Source organism: Salmo salar, chromosome 21 (genome assembly GCF_965601325.2).
Source record: "Salmo salar chromosome 21, fSalSal1, whole genome shotgun sequence".
Taxonomy (NCBI): Eukaryota; Metazoa; Chordata; class Actinopteri; order Salmoniformes; family Salmonidae; genus Salmo; species Salmo salar.
The window spans coordinates 59,838,462-59,860,000 of NC_138311.1; the positions used below are offsets into that span (position 1 = coordinate 59,838,462).

At 51.9% G+C, this 21,539-nt stretch overlaps 1 protein-coding gene across 9 annotated transcripts in view; it reads left to right on the forward strand.

Moving 5' to 3' along the window:
* The window catches only part of dip2a (DIP2 acetate--CoA ligase A), a 292,605-nt gene that overhangs the window by 162,736 nt on the left and 108,330 nt on the right, over window positions 1–21,539 (forward strand). For all 9 annotated transcript variants that reach the window (XM_082967286.1, XM_082967283.1, XM_082967284.1 and 6 more), the window contains 3 exons: window positions 11,960–12,079; window positions 18,074–18,363; window positions 19,104–19,214. In XM_082967286.1, the coding sequence (XP_082823412.1) occupies window positions 11,960–12,079; window positions 18,074–18,363; window positions 19,104–19,214 (521 nt within the window). The remainder of the gene's footprint in view (window positions 1–11,959; window positions 12,080–18,073; window positions 18,364–19,103; window positions 19,215–21,539) is intronic.

Below are 21,539 nucleotides of genomic sequence, written 5' to 3' on the forward strand. Positions count from 1 at the left end.
AATGGTCTGGGGCTAGGGACCAGAATGGTCTGGGGCCAGGGACTAGAATGGTCTGGGGCTAGGGACTAGAATGGTCTGGGGCCAGGGACTAGAATGGTCTGGGGCCAGGGACTAGAATGGTCTGGGGCCAGGGACTAGAATGGTCTGGGGCCAGGGACTAGAATGGTCTGGGGCCAGGGACTAGAATGGTCTGGGGCCAGGGACTAGAATGGTCTGGGGCTAGGGACTAGAATGGTCTGGGGCTAGGGACTAGAATGGTCTGGGGCCAGGGACTAGAATGGTCTGGGGCCAGGGACTAGAATGGTCTGGGGCTAGGGACTAGAATGGTCTGGGGCCAGGGACTAGAATGGTCTGGGGCTAGGGACTAGAATGGTCTGGGGCCAGGGACTAGAATGGTCTGGGGCCAGGGACTAGAATGGTCTGGGGCTAGGGACTAGAATGGTCTGGAGATGAAGGTCTGGGGCTAGGGACTAGAATGGTCTGGAGATTAAGGTCTGGGGCTAGGGACTAGAATGGTCTGGAGATGAAGGTCTGGGGCTAGGGACTTGAATGGTCTGGAGATGAAGGTCTGGGGCTCGGGACTAGAATGGTCTGGAGACGACGGTCTGGGGCTTGGGACTAGAATGGTCTGGAGACGAAGGTCTGGGGCCAGGGACTAGAATGGTCTGGGGCTAGGGACTAGAATGGTCTGGAGACGAGGTCTGGGGCAGGGACTAGAATGGTCTGGGGCTAGGGACTAGAATGGTCTGGAGATGAAGGTCTGGGGCTAGGGACTAGAATGGTCTGGAGACGAAGGTCTGGGGCTAGGGACTAGAATGGTCTGGAGACGAAGGTCTGGGGCAGGGACTAGAATGGTCTGGGGCTAGGGACTAGAATGGTCTGGGGCTAGGGACTAGAATGGTCTGGGGCTAGGGACTAGAATGGTCTGGGGCTAGGGACTAGAATGGTCTGGGGCCAGGGACTAGAATGGTCTGGGGCCAGGGACTAGAATGGTCTGGGGCCAGGGACTAGAATGGTCTGGGGCCAGGGACTAGAATGGTCTGGGGCTAGGGACTAGAATGGTCTGGGGCCAGGGACTAGAATGGTCTGGGGCTAGGGACTAGAATGGTCTGGAGATGAAGGTCTGGGGCTAGGGACTAGAATGGTCTGGAGATTAAGGTCTGGGGCTAGGGACTAGAATGGTCTGGAGATGAAGGTCTGGGGCTAGGGACTAGAATGGTCTGGAGACGACGGTCTGGGGCTCGGGACTAGAATGGTCTGGAGACGAAGGTCTGGGGCCAGGGACTAGAATGGTCTGGGGCTAGGGACTAGAATGGTCTGGGGCTAGGGACTAGAATGGTCTGGAGATGAAGGTCTGGGGCTAGGGACCAGAATGGTCTGGAGACGAAGGCACTAATTTGTAAGTCGCTCTGGATAAGAGCGTCTGCTAAATGACTTAAATGTAAAAAATGTAAATGTCTGGGGCCAGGGACTAGAATGGTCTGGGGCTAGGGACTAGAATGGTCTGGAGATGAAGGTCTGGGGCTAGGGACTAGAATGGTCTGGAGATGAGGTCTGGGGCTAGGGACTAGAATGGTCTGGGGCTCGGGACTAGAATGGTCTGGAGACGAAGGTCTGGGGCTAGGGACTAGAATGGTCTGGGGCTAGGGACTAGAATGGTCTGGAGATGAAGGTCTGGGGCTAGGGACTAGAATGGTCTGGAGACGAAGGTCTGGGGCTAGGGACTAGAATGGTCTGGAGACGAATGTCTGGGGCTAGGGACTAGAATGGTCTGGAGATGAAGGTCTGGGGCCAGGGACTAGAATGGTCTGGAGACGACGGTCTGGGGCTCGTGACTAGAAAGGTCTGGAGACGAAGGTCTGGGGCTCGGGACTAGAATGGTCTGGGGCTAGGGACTAGAATGGTCTGGGGCTAGGGACTAGAATGGTCTGGAGGAGGTCTGGGGCTAGGGACTAGAATGGTCTGGGGCTAGGGACTAGAATGGTCTGGAGATGAAGGTCTGGGGCTCGGGACTAGAATGGTCTGGGGCTAGGGACTAGAATGGTCTGGGGCTAGGGACTAGAATGGTCTGGAGATGAAGGTCTGGGGCTCAGGGACTAGAATGGTCTGGGGCTAGGGACTAGAATGGTCTGGGGCTAGGGACTAGAATGGTCTGGGGCTAGGGACTAGAATGGTCTGGGGCCAGGGACTAGAATGGTCTGGGGCTAGGGACTAGAATGGTCTGGGGCTAGGGACTAGAATGGTCTGGGGCTAGGGACTAGAATGGTCTGGGGCTAGGGACTAGAATGGTCTGGGGCTAGGGACTAGAATGGTCTGGGGCTAGGGACTAGAATGGTCTGGGGCTAGGGACTAGAATGGTCTGGGGCTAGGGACTAGAATGGTCTGGGGCCAGGGACTAGAATGGTCTGGGGCCAGGGACTAGAATGGTCTGGGGCTAGGGACTAGAATGGTCTGGGGCTAGGGACTAGAATGGTCTGGGGCTAGGGACTAGAATGGTCTGGGGCTAGGGACTAGAATGGTCTGGGGCCAGGGACTAGAATGGTCTGGGGCTAGGGACTAGAATGGTCTGGGGCTAGGGACTAGAATGGTCTGGGGCCAGGGACTAGAATGGTCTGGGGCCAGGGACTAGAATGGTCTGGGGCCAGGGACTAGAATGGTCTGGGGCTAGGGACTAGAATGGTCTGGGGCTAGGGACTAGAATGGTCTGGGGCTAGGGACTAGAATGGTCTGGAGATGAAGGTCTGGGGCTAGGGACTAGAATGGTCTGGGACTAGGGGCTAGAATGGTCTGGGGCTCGGGACTAGAATGGTCGGGCTAGGGACTAGAATGGTCTGGGGCTAGGGACTAGAATGGTCTGGGGCTAGGGACTAGAATGGTCTGGGGCCAGGGACTAGAAGGGTCTGGGGCTAGGGACTAGAATGGTCTGGGGCTAGGGACTAGAATGGTCTGGGGCCCGGGACTAGAATGGTCTTGGGCCCGGGACTAGAATGGTCTGGGGCCAGGGACTAGAATGGTCTGGGGCTAGGGACTAGAATGGTCTGGGGCCAGGGACTAGAATGGTCTGGGGCTAGGGACTAGAATGGTCTGGGGCTAGGGACTAGAATGGTCTGGGGCTAGGGACTAGAATGGTCTGGGGCCAGGGACTAGAATGGTCTGGGGCCATGGACTAGAATGGTCTGGGGCCAGGGACTAGAATGGTCTGGGGCCAGGGACTAGAATGGTCTGGGGCTAGGGACTAGAATGGTCTGGGGCCAGGGACTAGAATGGTCTGGGGCTAGGGACTAGAATGGTCTGGGGCTAGGGACTAGAATGGTCTGGAGATGAAGGTCTGGGGCTAGGGACTAGAATGGTCTGGGACTAGGGGCTAGAATGGTCTGGGGCTCGGGACTAGAATGGTCTGGGGCTAGGGACTAGAATGGTCTGGGGCTAGGGACTAGAATGGTCTGGGGCTAGGGACTAGAATGGTCTGGGGCTAGGGACCAGAATGGTCTGGGGCCAGGGACTAGAATGGTCTGGGGCTAGGGACTAGAATGGTCTGGGGCCAGGGACTAGAATGGTCTGGGGCTAGGGACTAGAATGGTCTGGGGCCAGGGACTAGAATGGTCTGGGGCTAGGGACTAGAATGGTCTGGGGCCAGGGACTAGAATGGTCTCAGGCCATGGACTAGAATTGTCTGGGGCCAGGGACTAGAATGGTCTGGGGCCAGGGACTAGAATGGTCTGGGGCTAGGGACTAGAATGGTCTGGGGCTAGGGACTAGAATGGTCTGGGGCCAGGGACTAGAATGGTCTGGGGCTAGGGACTAGAATGGTCTGGAGATGAAGGTCTGGGGCTAGGGACTAGAATGGTCTGGGGCTAGGGACTAGAATGGTCTGGGGCTAGGGACTAGAATGGTCTGGGGCTAGGGACTAGAATGGTCTGGGGCCAGGGACTAGAATGGTCTGGGGCTAGGGACTAGAATGGTCTGGGGCCAGGGACTAGAATGGTCTGGGGCCAGGGACTAGAATGGTCTGGGGCCAGGGACTAGAATGGTCTGGGGCCAGGGACTAGAATGGTCTGGGGCCAGGGACTAGAATGGTCTGGGATCAGGGACTAGAATGGTGTGGGGCCAGGGACTAGAATGGTCTGGGGCTAGGGACTAGAATGGTCTGGGGCTGGGGACTAGAATGGTCTGGGGCTAGGGACTAGAATGGTCTGGGGCCAGGGACTAGAATGGTCTGGGGCCAGGGACTAGAATGGTCTGGGGCCAGGGACTAGAATGGTCTGGGGCCAGGGACTAGAATGGTCTGGGGCTAGGGACTAGAATGGTCTGGGGCCAGGGACTAGAATGGTCTGGGGCTAGGGACTAGAATGGTCTGGAGATGAAGGTCTGGGGCTAGGGACTAGAATGGTCTGGAGATGAAGGTCTGGGGCTAGGGACTAGAATGGTCTGGAGACGACGGTCTGGGGCTCGGGACTAGAATGGTCTGGAGACGAAGGTCTGGGGCCAGGGACTAGAATGGTCTGGGGCTAGGGACTAGAATGGTCTGGAGATGAAGGTCTGGGGCTAGGGACCAGAATGGTCTGGAGACGAAGGCACTAATTTGTAAGTCGCTCTGGATAAGAGCGTCTGCTAAATGACTTAAATGTAAAAAATGTAAATGTCTGGGGCCAGGGACTAGAATGGTCTGGGGCTAGGGACTAGAATGGTCTGGAGATGAAGGTCTGGGGCTAGGGACTAGAATGGTCTGGAGACGACGGTCTGGGGTTAGGGACTAGAATGGTCTGGGGCTCGGGACTAGAATGGTCTGGAGACGAAGGTCTGGGGCTCGGGACTAGAATGGTCTGGGGCTAGGGACTAGAATGGTCTGGAGACAACGGTCTGGGGCTAGGGACTAGAATGGTCTGGAGACGAAGGTCTGGGGCTCGGGACTAGAATGGTCTGGAGACGAATGTCTGGGGCTAGGGACTAGAATGGTCTGGGGCTCGGGACTAGAATGGTCTGGAGATGAAGGTCTGGGGCTAGGGACTAGAATGGTCTAGAGACGGAGGTCTGGGGCTAGGGACTAGAATGGTCTGGGGCTAGGGACTAGAATGGTCTGGAGATTAAGGTCTGGGGCTAGGGACTAGAATGGTCTGGAGATGAAGGTCTGGGGCTCGGGACTAGAATGGTCTGGGGCTAGGGACTAGAATGATCTGGGGCTAGGGACTAGAATGGTCTGGGGCCAGGGACTAGAATGGTCTGGGGCCAGGGACTAGAATGGTCTGGGTCTAGGGACTAGAATGGTCTGGGGCTAGGGACTAGAATGGTCTGGGGCTAGGGACTAGAATGGTCTGGGGCTAGGGACTAGAATGGTCTGGAGATGAAGGTCTGGGGCTAGGGACTAGAATGGTCTGGGGCTAGGGACTAGAATGGTCTGGGGCTAGGGACTAGAATGGTCTGGGGCTCGGGACTAGAATGGTCTGGGGCTAGGGACTAGAATGGTCTGGGGCTAGGGACTAGAATGGTCTGGAGATGAAGGTCTGGGGCTAGGGACTAGAATGGTCTGGGACTAAGGGCTAGAATGGTCTGGGGCTCGGGACTAGAATGGTCTGGGGCTCGGGACTAGAATGGTCTGGGGCCAGGGACTAGAATGGTCTGGGGCCCGGGACTAGAATGGTCTGGGGCTATGGACTAGAATGGTCTGGGGCTAGGGACTAGAATGGTCTGGGGCCAGGGACTAGAATGGTCTGGGGCTAGGGACTAGAATGGTCTGGGGCCAGGGACTAGAATGGTCTGGGGCTAGGGACTAGAATGGTCTGGGGCTAGGGACTAGAATGGTCTGGGCAGGGACTAGAATGGTCTGGGGCTAGGGACTAGAATGGTCTGGGACTAGGGGCTAGAATGGTCTGGGGCTCGGGACTAGAATGGTCAGGCTAGGGACTAGAATGGTCTGGGGCTAGGGACTAGAATGGTCTGGGGCTAGGGACTAGAATGGTCTGGGGCTAGGGACCAGAATGGTCTGGGGCCAGGGACTAGAATGGTCTGGGGCTAGGGACTAGAATGGTCTGGGGCCAGGGACTAGAATGGTCTGGGGCTAGGGACTAGAATGGTCTGGGGCCAGGGACTAGAATGGTCTCAGGCCATGGACTAGAATTGTCTGGGGCCAGGGACTAGAATGGTCTGGGGCCAGGGACTAGAATGGTCTGGGGCTAGGGACTAGAATGGTCTGGGGCTAGGGACTAGAATGGTCTGGGGCCAGGGACTAGAATGGTCTGGGGCTAGGGACTAGAATGGTCTGGGGCTAGGGACTAGAATGGTCTGGGGCTAGGGACTAGAATGGTCTGGGGCTAGGGACTAGAATGTTCTGGGGCCAGGGACTAGAATGTTCTGGGGCCAGGGACTAGAATGGTCTGGGGCCAGGGACTAGAATGTTCTGGGGCCAGGGACTAGAATGATCTGGGGCCAGGGACTAGAATGGTCTGGGGCCAGGGACTAGAATGGTCTGGGGCCAGGGACTAGAATGGTCTGGGATCAGGGACTAGAATGGTGTGGGGCCAGGGACTAGAATGGTCTGGGGCTAGGGACTAGAATGGTCTGGAGAGGAAGGTCTGGGGCTAGGGACTAGAATGGTCTGGGGCTAGGGACTAGAATGGTCTGGAGATGAAGGTCTGGGGCTAGGGACTAGAATGGTCTGGGGCTAGGGACTAGAATGGTCTGGGGCTCGGGACTAGAATGGTCTGGAGACGACGGTCTGGGGCTAGGGACTAGAATGGTCTGGGGCTCGGGACTAGAATGGTCTGGAGATGAAGGTCTGGGGCTAGGGACTAGAATGGTCTGGAGACGAAGGTCTGGGGCTAGGGACTAGAATGGTCTGGGGCTCGGGACTAGAATGGTCTGGAGATGAAGGTCTGGGGCTAGGGACTAGAATGGTCTGGAGATGAAGGTCTGGGACTAGGGACTAGAATGGTCTGGAGATGAAGGTCTGGGGCTAGGGACTAGAATGGTCTGGAGATGAAGGTCTGGGGCTAGGGACTAGAATGGTCTGGAGATGAAGGTCTGGGACTAGGGACTAGAATGGTCTGGAGATGAAGGTCTGGGGCTAGGGACTAGAATGGTCTGGAGACGACGGTCTGGGGCTAGGGACTAGAATGGTCTGGGGCTCGGGACTAGAATGGTCTGGAGACGAAGGTCTGGGGCTCGGGACTAGAATGGTCTGGGGCTAGGGACTAGAATGGTCTGGAGACAACGGTCTGGGGCTAGGGACTAGAATGGTCTGGAGACGAAGGTCTGGGGCTCGGGACTAGAATGGTCTGGAGACGAATGTCTGGGGCTAGGGACTAGAATGGTCTGGGGCTCGGGACTAGAATGGTCTGGAGATGAAGGTCTGGGGCTAGGGACTAGAATGGTCTAGAGACGGAGGTCTGGGGCTAGGGACTAGAATGGTCTGGGGCTAGGGACTAGAATGGTCTGGGGCTAGGGACTAGAATGATCTGGGGCTAGGGACTAGAATGGTCTGGGGCCAGGGACTAGAATGGTCTGGGGCCAGGGACTAGAATGGTCTGGGTCTAGGGACTAGAATGGTCTGGGGCTAGGGACTAGAATGGTCTGGGGCTAGGGACTAGAATGGTCTGGGGCTAGGGACTAGAATGGTCTGGAGATGAAGGTCTGGGGCTAGGGACTAGAATGGTCTGGGGCTAGGGACTAGAATGGTCTGGGGCTAGGGACTAGAATGGTCTGGGGCTCGGGACTAGAATGGTCTGGGGCTAGGGACTAGAATGGTCTGGGGCTAGGGACTAGAATGGTCTGGAGATGAAGGTCTGGGGCTAGGGACTAGAATGGTCTGGGACTAAGGGCTAGAATGGTCTGGGGCTCGGGACTAGAATGGTCTGGGGCTCGGGACTAGAATGGTCTGGGGCCAGGGACTAGAATGGTCTGGGGCCAGGGACTAGAATGGTCTGGGGCCAGGGACTAGAATGGTCTGGGGCCAGGGACTAGAATGGTCTGGGGCCAGGGACTAGAATGGTCTGGGGCCAGGGACTAGAATGGTCTGGGGCCAGGGACTAGAATGCTCTGGGGCTAGGGACTAGAATGGTCTGGGGCTAGGGACTAGAATGGTCTGGGGCCGGGGACTAGAATGGTCTGGGGCCAGGGACTAGAATGGTCTGGGGCCAGGGACTAGAATGGTCTGCGGCCAGGGACTAGAATGGTCTGGGGCCAGGGACTAGAATGGTCTGGGGCCAGGGACTAGAATGGTCTGGGGCTAGCCCTAGAATGGTCTGGGGCCAGGGACTAGAATGGTCTGGGGCTAGGGACTAGAATGTTCTGGGGCTAGGGACTAGAATGGTCTGGGGCCAGGGACTAGAATGGTCTGGGGCTAGGGACTAGAATGGTCTGGGGCCAGGGACTAGAATGGTCTGGGGCCAGGGACTAGAATGGTCTGGGGCCAGGGACTAGAATGGTCTGGGGCCCGGGACTAGAATGGTCTGGGGCCAGGGACTAGAATGGTCTGGGGCCAGGGACTAGAATGGTCTGGGGCCAGGGATTAGAATGGTCTGGGGCTAGGGACTAGAATGGTCTGGGGCTAGGGACTAGAATGGTCTGGGGCTAGGGACTAGAATGGTCTGGGGCCAGGGACTAGAATGGTCTGGGGCCAGGGACTAGAAGGGTCTGGGGCTAGGGACTAGAATGGTCTGGGGCTAGGGACTAGAATGGTCTGGGGCCCGGGACTAGAATGGTCTGGGGCCCGGGACTAGAATGGTCTGGGGCCAGGGACTAGAATGGTCTGGGGCTAGGGACTAGAATGGTCTGGGGCTAGGGACTAGAATGGTCTGGGGCCCGGGACTAGAATGGTCTGGGGCTAGGGACTAGAATGGTCTGGGGCTAGGGACTAGAATGGTCTGGGGCCAGGGACTAGAATGGTCTGGGGCCAGGGACTAGAATGGTCTGGGGCTAGGGACTAGAATGGTCTGGAGATGAAGGTCTGGGGCTAGGGACTAGAATGGTCTGGGGCCAGGGACTAGAATGGTCTGGGGCTAGGGACTAGAATGTTCTGGGGCTAGGGACTAGCATGGTCTGGGGCTAGGGACTAGAATGGTCTGGGGCCAGGGACTAGAATGTTCTGGGGCCAGGGACTAGAATGGTCTGGGGCCAGGGACTAGAATGGTCTGGGGCCAGGGACTAGAATGGTCTGGGGCTAGGGACTAGAATGGTCTGGGGCCAGGGACTAGAATGGTCTGGGGCTAGGGACTAGAATGGTCTGGGGCCAGGGACTAGAATGGTCTGGGGCTAGGGACTAGAATGGTCTGGGGCTAGGGACTAGAATGGTCTGGGGCTAGGGACTAGAATGGTCTGGGGCCAGGGACTAGAATGGTCTGGGGCTAGGGACTAGAATGGTCTGGGGCTAGGGACTAGAATGGTCTGGGGCTAGGGACTAGAATGGTCTGGGGCTAGGGACTAGAATGGTCTGGGGCCAGGGACTAGAATGGTCTGGGGCTAGGGACTAGAATGGTCTGGGGCTAGGGACTAGAATGGTCTGGGGCTAGGGACTAGAATGGTCTGGGGCTAGGGACTAGAATGGTCTGGGGCTAGGGACTAGAATGGTCTGGGGCCAGGGACTAGAATGGTCTGGGGCTAGGGACTAGAATGGTCTGGGGCTAGGGACTAGAATGGTCTGGGGCTCGGGACTTTTTCTCTTTTTTTCATTCTTTCTTTCTCTCAAAATTCAATTTATGGGCTTATATTAACATATATTAAATAATGTTACAAATAAAACAATAAAAATGAACAGTAAACATTACACTCACAGAAGTTACAAATGTCATATTATGTCTATATACAGTGTTGTAACGATGTGCAAATGGTTAAAGTACAAAAAGGAAAATAAATAAACATAAATATGGGTTGTATTTACAATGGTGTTTGTTCTTCACTGGTTGACCTTTTCTTGTGGCAACAGGTCACACATCTTGCTGCTGTGATTAAACACTGGTATTTCACCCAGTAGATATGGGAGTTTATCAAAATTGGGTTTGTTTTCTAATTCTTTGTGGGTCTGTGTAATCTGAGGGAAATATGTGTCTCTAATATGGTCATACATTTGGCAGGAGGTTAGGAAGTGCAGCTCAGTTTCCACCTCATTTTGTGGGCAGTGTTGCACATAGCCTGTCTTCTCTTGAGAGCCAGGTCTGCCTACGGCAGCCTTTCTCAATAGCAAGGCTATGCTCACTGAGTCTGTACATAGTCAAAGATGTCCTTCATTTTGGGTCAGTCACAGTGGTCAGGTATTCTGCCACTGTGTCCTCTCTGTTTAGGGCCAAATAGCATTCTAGTTTGCTCAGTTTTTTTGTTAATTCTTTCCAATGTGTCAAGTAATTATCTTTTGTTTTCTCATGATTTGGTTGGGTCTAATTGTGTTGCTGTCCTGGGGCTCTGTGGGGTCTGTTTGTGTTGCTGTCCTGGGGCTCTGTGGGGTCTGTTTGTGTTGCTGTCCTGGGGCTCTGTGGGGTCTGTTTGTGTTGCTGTCCTGGGGCTCTGTGGGGTCTGTTTGTGTTGCTGTCCTGGGGCTCTGTGGGGTCTGTTTGTGTTGCTGTCCTGGGGCTCTGTGGGGTCTGTTTGTGTTGCTGTCCTGGGGCTCTGTGGGGTCTGTTTGTGTTTGTGAACAGAGCCCCAGGACCAGCTTGCTTAGGGGACTCTTCTCCAGGTTCATCTCTCTGTAGGTGATGGCTTTGTTATGGAAGGTTTGGGAATCACTTCCTTTTAGGTGGTTGTAGAATTTAACAGCTCTTTTCTGGATTTTGATAATTAGTGGGTATCGGCCTAATTCTGCTCTGCGTGCATTATTTGGTGTTTTACGTTGTACACAGAGGATATTTTTGCAGAATTCTGCATGCAGAGTCTCAATTTGGTGTTTGTCCCATTTAGTGAATTCTTGGTTGGTGAGCGAACCCCAGACCTCACAACCATAAAGGGCAATGGGTTCTATAACTGAAGTATTTTTAGCCAGATCCTAATTGCTATGTTGAATTTTATGTTCCTTTTGATGGCGTAGAAGGCCCTTCTTGCCTTGTCCCTCAGATCGTTCACAGCTTTGTGGAAGTTACCTGTGGCGCTGATGTTTAGGCCGAGGTATGTATCGTTTTGTTGTGTGCTCTAGGGCAACGATGTCTAGATGGAATTTGTATTTGTGGTCCTGGCAACTGGACCTTTTTGGGAACACCATTATTTTTGTCTTACTGAGATTTACTGTCAGGGCCCAGGTCTGTCACGGCCCAGGTCTGTCAGGGCCCAGGTCTGTCATGGCCCAGGTCTGTCAGGGCCCAGGTCTGTCAGGGCCCAGGTCCGGCAGGGCCCAGGTCTGTCAGGGCCCAGGTCTGTCAGGGCCCAGGTCTGTCATGGCCCAGGTCTGTCAGGGCCCAGGTCTGTCAGGGTTCAGGTCAGTCAGAATCTGTGCAGAAGATCTAGGTGCTGCTGTAGGCCCTCCTTGGTTGGGGACATATCTAGGTGCTGCTGTAGGCCCTCCTTGGTTGGGGACAGATCTAGGTGCTGCTGTAGGTCCTCCTTGGTTGGGGACAGATCTAGGTGCTGCTGTAGGCCCTCCTTGGTTGGGGACAGATCTAGGTGCTGCTGTGGGCCCTCCTTGGTTGGGGACAGATCTAGGTGTTGCTGTAGGCCCTCCTTGGTTGGGGACAGATCTAGGTGCTGCTGTAGGCCCTCCTTGGTTGGGGACAGATCTAGGTGCTGCTGTAGGCCCTCCTTGGTTGTGGACAGAAGCACCAGATCATCAGTAGACATTTGATTCTAGTAGGGTCCTTGGTTTACGTTTAGCCAATTGGAATGTGTTTGTCTGTATATTTCATCATTTCATTGAGGATACCATCAGCACCACAGGCCTTTTTAGGTTGGAGGGTTTTTGTATTTTGTCCTCTAGTTCATTCAATGTAATTGGAGAATCCAGTGGGTTCTGGTGGTCTCAGTTCCTCTCTTCCCCCTGTGTCTGTAGGTGTCCCGGTGAACAGCAGAGTGTCCTCTAAGATCCAGCAGCTTCTCAACACTCTGAAGAGACCTAAGAGGCTGTCACTTAGAGAGTTCTTCATTGACGACTTCGAGGAGCTTGTAGATGGTAAGTTGCAGATCTCTACACATGAAAATCAAAGCTGTTTCCTACACCTCTGTTATATAAGAGTCCAGGAAAGCCCTTACCCCTAACGTGGACGTCCAGGTGGTTGTTAAGGGAGTGGACAGGAATGCAGGGAAGGCAGTGCTGACTGGAGGCGTGGTGGCCGCGATGGCGTCTCAGCCGATTAGGGAAGAATAACTGTCACTTTGGAATGGCTTCAGGTGCATTCTGGGGAGAATATTTTGCTCCTGGTCGGTGAACAGGTGGGAACATGGACACTGCATCCAGAAAGAACAAGGTGGTAGTTGTGTTCATGGAAAAAGGGAGTGTGCTTGACTGCCTAGTTGTCACTGGGAGTTTAGTGAGATGTGTGTTGGTGTTGACAAGAGCAGTGGTGGCTAATCTGGCTGGTTAACACGACGTTAAGCAGGGGAGGGGTGGTACATGGGGGGAGGGGTGGTACGCAGGGGGAGGGGTGGTACGCAGGGGGAGGGGTGGTACACAGGGGGAGGGGAGGTACGCAGGGGGAGGGGTGGTACGCAGGGTTAAGCAGGGGGAGGGGTGGTACGCAGGGGGAGGGGTGGTACGCAGGGGGAGGGGTGGTACGCAGGGTTAAGCAGGGGGAGGGGTGGTACGCAGGGGGAGGGGTGGTACGCAGGGGGAGGGGTGGTACGCAGGGGGAGGGGTGGTACGCAGGGGGGGGGGTGGTACATGGGGGAGGGGTGGTACACAGGGTTAGGCAGGGGGAGGGGTGGTGGTAAGCAGGGTTGTGTTTGGAGGAAAAAGGGGGAGGCTTGCAAGCCGGAGATCACCATCCCAACCGTGAAGCACGGGGTTGGCAGCATCATGTTGTGGGGGTGCTTTGCTGCAGGAGGGACTGGTGCACTTCACAAAATAGATGGCATCATGAGGCTGGAAAATTATGTGGATATATTGAAGCAACATCTCAAGACATCAGTCAGGAAGTTAAAGCTTGGTCGCAATTGGGACTTCCAAATGGACAATGACCTCAATCATGCTTCCAAAGTTGTGGCAAAATGGCTTAAGGACAACAAAGTCAAGGTATTGGAGTGGCCATCGCAAAGCCCTGACCTCAATCCTACAGAGAATTTGTGGTCAGAACTGAAAAAGTGTGTGCGAGCAAGGAGGCCTACAAACCTGACTCAGTTACACCAGCTCTGTCAGGAGGAATGGGCCAAAATTCACCCAACTTATTGTGGAAGGCTACCCGAAACGTTTGACCCAAGTTAAACAATTTAAAGGCAACGCTACCAAATACTAATTGAGTGTATGTAAACTTCTGACCCACTGGGAATGTGATGAAAGAAATAAAAGCTGAAATAAATCATTCTCTCTTTTATTATTCTGACATTTCACATTCTTAAAATAAAGTGGTGATCCTAACTGACCTAAGACAGATAATATTTACTAGGATTAAATGTCAGGAATTGTGAAAAACTGAGTTTAAATGTATTTGGCGAAGGTGTATGTAAACTTCAACTGTATGTAAGGTATTTCTGTTTTTATTTTGTATTAATTTGTACAAAAAAAGTGTTTTCATTTTGTCATCTTAGGGTATTGTGTGTAAATTGATTATTTAATCCATTTTAGAATAAGGCTGTAATGTAATAAAATGTGGAAAACGTGAAGGGGTCTGAATTCTTAACGAATTCACTGTATGTATTTGAGAGAACTGTCAAGGTTCCTGAGATGATCAGGCTGTCCTGACTAAAGGGAAACAGTCTTGTTTTCCTGATCCAGTAAGTTTGGTACAACATGCAATGAAGAATGAAGGGTTTAGTGCACTCTGACCCAGGAAGAGGTTTAGGCTGAGGAAATGGGTCACAGGGGTGCGTAAGGGAATGTCTAAATCCCATACTGGTCCCGTGTGGCTCGCTTGGTAGAGCATGGCACTTGCAATGCCAGGGTTGTGGGTTCGATTCCCATGGGGGACCAGTATGAAAAATGTATGCACTCACTACTGTAAGTCGCTCTGGATAAGAGCGTCTGCTAAATGACTAAAATGTAAATGTAATCGACTTAAATGGCTTGGTTTTTTTCTGCCACTATTGGTGTTTTCTCTCCCACCTTATGGTTAATCTTCCTTAACGTGAACTGGGGTTGCTGGGGGAATATGTCAAACAAAAACATTTAAATGTGTTTTTTATTTTTATTTATTTTTTATTTTTTGCGAGAGACCCACAGTGATGTGATTAAACGAAGTGGATTGGGGGGGGGGGTCTGGTAGAAGGTGGTGCTGAGTCCACAAATCTCAGTGCTGGGATAGTTCTCTTTCCCCCTGGGCGTCAACATTCTCTCTTCAAAGCAGGTGGGTAGCTTGTTAGTGCCTAAATCAATAACCTTGTCTTTGCTTTTCATAAATGTGTATCCACCTCGTACAGGAAGGAGAGGGAGCTCCTGATTTGGGTCTGTGACAGTTATCGCTCTGCGAAGTGTTGGGGGTTGGATCCGTTGACTGGAGACAGGAATAGTGAGGAGCCACATTCAGGGTGTTGATTGATGTTCTGGATCACTTTGATCTAGTGGAGACGTGGAGAACTCAATATCTCATCTCAAAGCAGACAACGTGGGTGAAGGTGGTTGTGGGTAGGGGGAGTGCTGCTCGTCTGGGTCTATACCTAAGAATCAGTGCAATAGGATTGTGAGGTCCTCCGTTCTCCCAGTTGGGTTTTCAGAGCATCATATTGCCGTGGCTCAGTTCTCTTTCTCCAGAGCCCTGGCCAGGTGTCCTATTGGAAATTCAATGTAAAGCTTTTACGATATGCCACTTTTTGCTCAAGCTTCCGAGGTTTTTGGGAGAGGTGGGGACAGCAAAAGGGGGACTTTACAGCTCACCACTTAGGCAGTTATGGGATGTAGGACGAGCCCAGGGTTTTCCTCTTCAGAAGCCAGGAGATTCGGACTTCTAGTCCGACTCAGGTGTGCATACCATCCACTGCTTCTGAGTATTTTACTCACTAATGTTCAGTCTCTAGACAAAGTCGACGAGCTCAGCCAGCTGGGTTTCTCAGTACATTGCACAGACAGGAATAAAGAACTCCCTGGGAAGAAGGGAGGTGATGTATGTTTCATGATTAACCACTCTTTGTGTGATTGTGATAATGTACAGAAACTCAAGTCCTTTTGTTCACCCGACCTAGAATACCTCACAATCAAATGCCGACCGTATTACCTCCCAAGAGAATTGTCTTTGGTTATATTCACAGCCGTGTATATTACCACCCTTAGCCGATACCACGACAGCCCTCAAAGAACTTCATTAGACTTTATGTGAACTGGAAACCACATGTCCCGAGGCCACATTTATTGTAGCTGGGGATTTTGTAACAAAGCAAATTATAAGGAAAACGATACAGAAGTTCTATCAACACATTGACTGTAGTACTCACTCTGGTAAAACACTCGACCACTGCTACTCCCCCTTTTGAAATGCCTACAAGGCCCTCCCCCGCCCTTCAACAAATCAGATCACGACTCCATTTTCCTCCTTTCCTATAGGAATCCATGCTTCAAGATTGTTTTGATCACACGGACTGGGATATGTTCCGGGTAGCCTTTGAGAATAAGATTGGCGTATACACGGACACGTGACTGAGTTCATCAGGAAGTGTATAGGGGATTTTGTTCCCACTGTAACTATTAAAACCTACCCAAACCAGAGACCGTGGATAGATGGCAGTATTCGCGCAAAACTGAAAGCGCAAACCACCGCATTTAACCAAGGCAAGGTGACTTGGAATATGGTAGAATACAAACCTTGTAGTTATACTCTCCGTAAGGCAATCAAATAGGCAAAATGTCAGAACGAAGACAAAGTGGAGTCGCAATTCAACGGCTCAGACATGAGATGTTGCAGGGTCTACAGACAATCACGGATTACAAAGGGAAAACCAGCCACGTCGCGAGCACCGACGTCTTGCACCCGGACAAGCTAAACACCTTCTTCGGCCGCTTTGAGGATAATACAGTGCCACCGACGCGGCCCGCTCCCAAGGATTCTTTCTACATGGCCGACGTGTGTAAGATATTTAAGCGTGTTAACCTAGCTGCGTCCTCAGAGCATGCGCAGACCAGCTGGCTGGTGTGTTTACGGACATATTCAATCTCTCCCTATCCCAGTCTGCTGTCCCCACATGCTTCAAGATGTCCACCATTGTTGCTGTACCCAAGAAAGCAAAGGTAACTGAACTAAATGACTATCGCCGCGTAGCACTCACTTATGTCATGTGCTTTGAGAGACTAGTCAAGTATAATATCCCCTCCACCCTACTGGTCACCCTAGACCCACTTCAGTTTGCAAATCGCCCCAATAGTTCCACAGACGATGCAATCGCCATCGCACTGCACACTGCCCTATCCCATCTGGACAAGAGGAATACCTACATAAGAATGCTGTTCATTGACTGTAGCTCAGCCTTCAACACCATAGTACCATCCAAGCTCAACATTAAGCTGGAGACCTGGACTTCCTGACGGGCCGCCCCCAGGTGGTGAAGGTAGGAAACAACACCTTCACTGATCCTTAACACAGGGGCCCCACAAGGGTGCGTGATCAGCCCCCTCCTGTACTCCCTGTTCACCCATGACTGCGCGGACAAGCACGTGCCTCCAACTCAATCATGAAATTAAATTTCAAATCAAATGTATTTATATAGCCCTTCTTACATCAGCTGATATCTCAAAGTGCTGTACAGAAACCCAGCCTAAAACTCCAAACAGCAAGCAATGCAGGTGTAGAAGCACGGCCCATCGCTGGAGGGAGGCCAGCAGAGAGGTTTTTGACGACACAACAGTGGTAGGCCTGATTACCAACAATGACGAGACAGCCTACAGGGAGGAGGTGAGGGGCCCTGGTGGAGAGACGGCCTACAGGGAGGAGGTGAGGGGCCCTGGTGGAGAGACGGCCTACAGGGAGGAGGTGAGGGGCCCTGGTGGAGAGACAGCCTACAGGGAGGAGGTGAGGGGCCCTGGTGGAGAGACAGCCTACAGGGAGGAGGTGAGGGGCCCTGGTGGAGAGACAGCCTACAGGGAGGAGGTGAGGGGCCCTGGTGGAGAGATGCCAGGAAAATAGCAAATTTCTATTTGTGGTCCTGGCAACTGGACCTTTCTTAGAACACCATATTTTTGTCTTACTGACAGAATCTGTACAGAAGATCTAGGTGGTTGGGGAAAGAAGCACTAGATTATCAGCAATCAGTAGATTGTTCTTCTGATTCTAGTTGGGTGAGGCCGGGTGCTGCAGAATGTTCTAGGTACCATTGCCAATTCTGTGAAATGTTAAAAAGGGTAGGGTTCTAGCTGCATCTCTGTCTCACCCCACGGCCCTGTGGAAAGAAATGTTTGTGTACATGGATTTTATAATGTTGTAGGTTTTTTCCCCAACACCACTTTCCATCAATTTATATAGCAGACCCTTCATGCCAAATTGATTCAACAAAGCATGAGAAGACTTTGCCTTTGTTTTGGTTTGTTTGTTTGTCAATCAGGGTGTGCAGGGTGAATACGTGGTCTGTCGTACAGTAATTTGGTAAAAAGCCAATTTGATGTTTGCTCAGTACATTGTTTTTAATGTGGAAATGTACAAGTCTGTGTCTCTCTCTCCTCCATCTCTCCTCCATCTCTCTCCTTCCTCTCTCTCTCTCCTTCCTCCATCTCTCTTCTTCCTCTCTCTCCTCCATCTCTCTCTCTCCTTCCTCCATCTCTCTCCTTTCTCTCTCTCTCCTTCCTCTCTCCCTCTCCTTCCTCTCTCCCTCTCCTTCCTCCATCTCTCCTTCCTCCATCTCTCCTCCATCTCTCTCCTTCCTCCATCTCTCTCCTTCCTCTCTCTCCTTCCTCCATCTCTCCTCCATCTCTCTCTTTCCTCTCTCTCTCCTCCATCTCTCTGTTCTCTTTATGAATATGGATATGCTGGTGGTTAGGGATGCTGTTAGCGTCTTTTACCTTTTGATAAAGTATTAAAACGTGTTCATTCTTTAGTTCAGCAGCCGGACCCTAACCAGCCCAAGGCGGAAGGGAACCAGATGTCCCCTCTAGCAGGCGAGCCTCTGGGTGTAGCGACCAACTGGCCTCCCTCTCTGCTGGCCTCCCTCCAGCGTTGGGGTATCACCCAGCCCAGGAGCCCCTGTCTCACTGCCCTGGACAACGCTGGTAAACCAGTGTACACTCTTACCTATGGCAAGTTGTGGACACGCAGCCAGAAACTGGCCTTCACGCTTCTGAACAAACTGAGCACTAGGAACGAGCCACTACTGCTGCCAGGAGATAGAGTGAGTGGTCTATTTCTCTCCAATCAATGTCCAAGCAGCTTCTCAGACTGCGTTAAATTAGATATTATAGCCAGTATGTCACTGTGTTGAAGCAGCTTCTCAGACTGCGTTAAATTAGATATTATAGCCAGTATGTCACTGTGTTGAAGCAGCTTCTCAGACTGCGTTAAATTAGATATTATAGCCAGTATGTCACTGTGTTGAAGCAGCTTCTCAGACTGCGTTAAATTAGATATTATAGCCAGTATGTCACTGTGTTGAAGCAGCTTCTCAGACTGCGTTAAAACAGATCCTATAGCCAGTATGTCACTGTGTTGAAGCAGCTATTGACAGTTTGTCCCATAGGCTGCATTAGTGGCATCTTTAGTGTGTTTCCTATAGGTTAATATTGACAGTATGTATCCATCCTATTGGTTGATATTGACAGTGTGTTTTCCTATTGTTTGATATTGACAGTGTGTATCCATCCTATTGGTTGATATTGACAGTGTGTTTCCTATTGGTTAATATTGACAGTGTGTATCCATCCTATTGGTTGATATTGACAGTATGTATCCTATAGGTTAATATTGACAGTGTGTATCCATCCTATAGGTTGATATTGACAGTGTGTTTCCTATTGGTTGATATTGACAGTGTGTTTCCTATAGGTTAATATTGACAGTGTGTTTCCTATTGGTTGATATTGACAGTGTGTTTCCTATTGGTTAATATTGACAGTATTTATGTGTTTTCTTTAGGTTGCTCTAGTGTTCCCCAACAGTGACCCTGTGATGTTTATGGTGGCTTTCTATGGATGTCTGCTGGCCGAGCTGATCCCTGTGCCCATTGAGGTGCCCCTCACCAGGAAGGTAAGGACAGGACAGGGGACATTAACCAGGGTTGTGGTGCCTACCTGCTCTCTGAAGGCATGGGAAACGTGTTTACATTGCCAATGCAAGTGAAATTCTGTAGATAATAAACAAAATGAAATAAACAATGACACATTTACATTACACTCCAATGACATCACAATACCCCATAATGACATCACAATACCCCATAATGACATCACAATACCCCATAATGACATCACCATACCCCATAATGACAAAGCGAAAACAGGTTTTTAGAAATGTTTGCTAATTTATAAAGAATATAAAACTGAAATACCTTATTTACATAATTATTCAGACCCTTTACTATGAGACATGAAATTGAGCTCAGGTGCTTCCTGTTTCCATTGATCATCCTTGAGATGTTTCTACAACTTGATTGGAGTCCACCTGTGGTAAATTCAATTGATTGAACATCATTTGGAAAGGCACACAGCTGTATATATAAGGTCCCACAGTTGACAGTGCATGTCAGACCAAAAACCAAGCAATGAGGTTGAAGGAATTGTCCGTAGAGCTCAGAGACAGGATTGTTGAGGCATGTCTGGGGAAGGGTACCCAAAATTGTCAGCAACATTGAAGGTCCCCAAGAACACAGTGGCCTCCATCATTCTTAAATGGAAGAAGTTTGGAACCACTAAGGCTCTTCCTAGATTAGGCCACCCGGTCAAACTGAGCAATCGGGGGAGAAGGGCCTTGGTCAGGGAGGTCAGGTCAGGATGGTCACTCTAACAGAGCTCCGGAGTTCCTCTGTGGAGATGGGAGAACTTTGCAGAAGGACAACCATCTCTGCAGCACTCCACCAATCAGGCCTTTATGGTAGAGTGGCCAGATGAAAGCCACTCCTCAGTGAAAGGCACATGACAGTAGGCTTGGAGTTTGCCGAAAGGACTCAGACCATGAGAAACAAGATTCTCTGTTCTGATGAAACCAAGATTTATGTCCCTCGAGTAAACCTGGCACCATCCCTACGGTGAAGCATGGTGGTGGCAGCATCATGCTGTGGGGATGTTTTTCAGCGGCAGGGACTGGGAGACTAGTCAGGATCGAGGGAAAGATGAACGGAGTAAAGTACAGAGAGATCCATGATGAAAACCTGCTCCAGAGCGCTCAGGACCTCAGACTGGGGTGAAGGTTCACCTTCCAACAGGACAACAACCCTAAGCACACAGCCAAGACAACAGTCAGACTCCACAGGGTTAGAGAGGGGGAGTAGACGACTCCACAGGGTTAGAGAGGGGGAGTAGACTCCACAGGGTTAGAGAGGGGGAGTAGACGACTCCACAGGGTTAGAGAGGGGGAGTAGACGACTCCACAGGATTAGAGAGGGGGTGTAGACGACTCCACAGGGTTAGAGAGGGGGTATTGACGACTCCACAGGGTTAGAGAGGGGGAGTAGACGACTCCACAGGGTTAGAGAGGGGGAGTAGACTCCACAGGGTTAGAGAGGGGTATTGACGACTCCACAGGGTTAGAGAGGGGGAGTAGACGACTCCACAGGGTTAGAGAGGGGGAGTAGACTCCACAGGGTTAGAGAGGGGGAGTAGACGACTCCACAGGGTTAGAGAGGGGGAGTAGACGACTCCACAGGGTTAGAGAGGGGGTATTGACGACTCCACAGGGTTAGAGAGGGGGAGTAGACGACTCCACAGGGTTAGAGAGGGGGAGTAGACTCCACAGGGTTAGAGAGGGGGTATTGACGACTCCACAGGGTTAGAGCGGGGGAGTAGACGACTCCACAGGGTTAGAGAGGGGGTATTGACGACTCCACAGGGTTAGAGAGGGGGAGTAGACGACTCCACAGGGTTAGAGAGGGGGAGTAGACGACTCCACAGGGTTAGAGATGGGGAGTAGACTCCACAGGGTTTGAGAGGGGGTATTGACGACTCCACAGGGTTAGAGAGGGGGAGTAGACGACTCCACAGGGTTAGAGAGGGGGAGTAGACGACTCCACAGGGTTAGAGAGGGGGAGTAGACGACTCCACAGGGTTAGAGAGGGGGAGTAGACTCCACAGGGTTAGAGAGGGGGAGTAGACTCCACAGGGTTAGAGAGGGGGTATTGACGACTCCACAGGGTTAGAGAGGGGGTATTGACGACTCCACAGGGTTAGAGAGGGGGAGTAGACGACTCCACAGGGTTAGAGAGGGGGAGTAGACGACTCCACAGGGTTAGAGAGGGGGAGTAGACGACTCCACAGGGTTAGAGAGGGGGAGTAGGCTCCACAGGGTTAGAGAGGGGGTACAGACGACTCCAACACCATCGTTATGTTTGCCGATGATACAGCGGTGGTAGGAGACAGC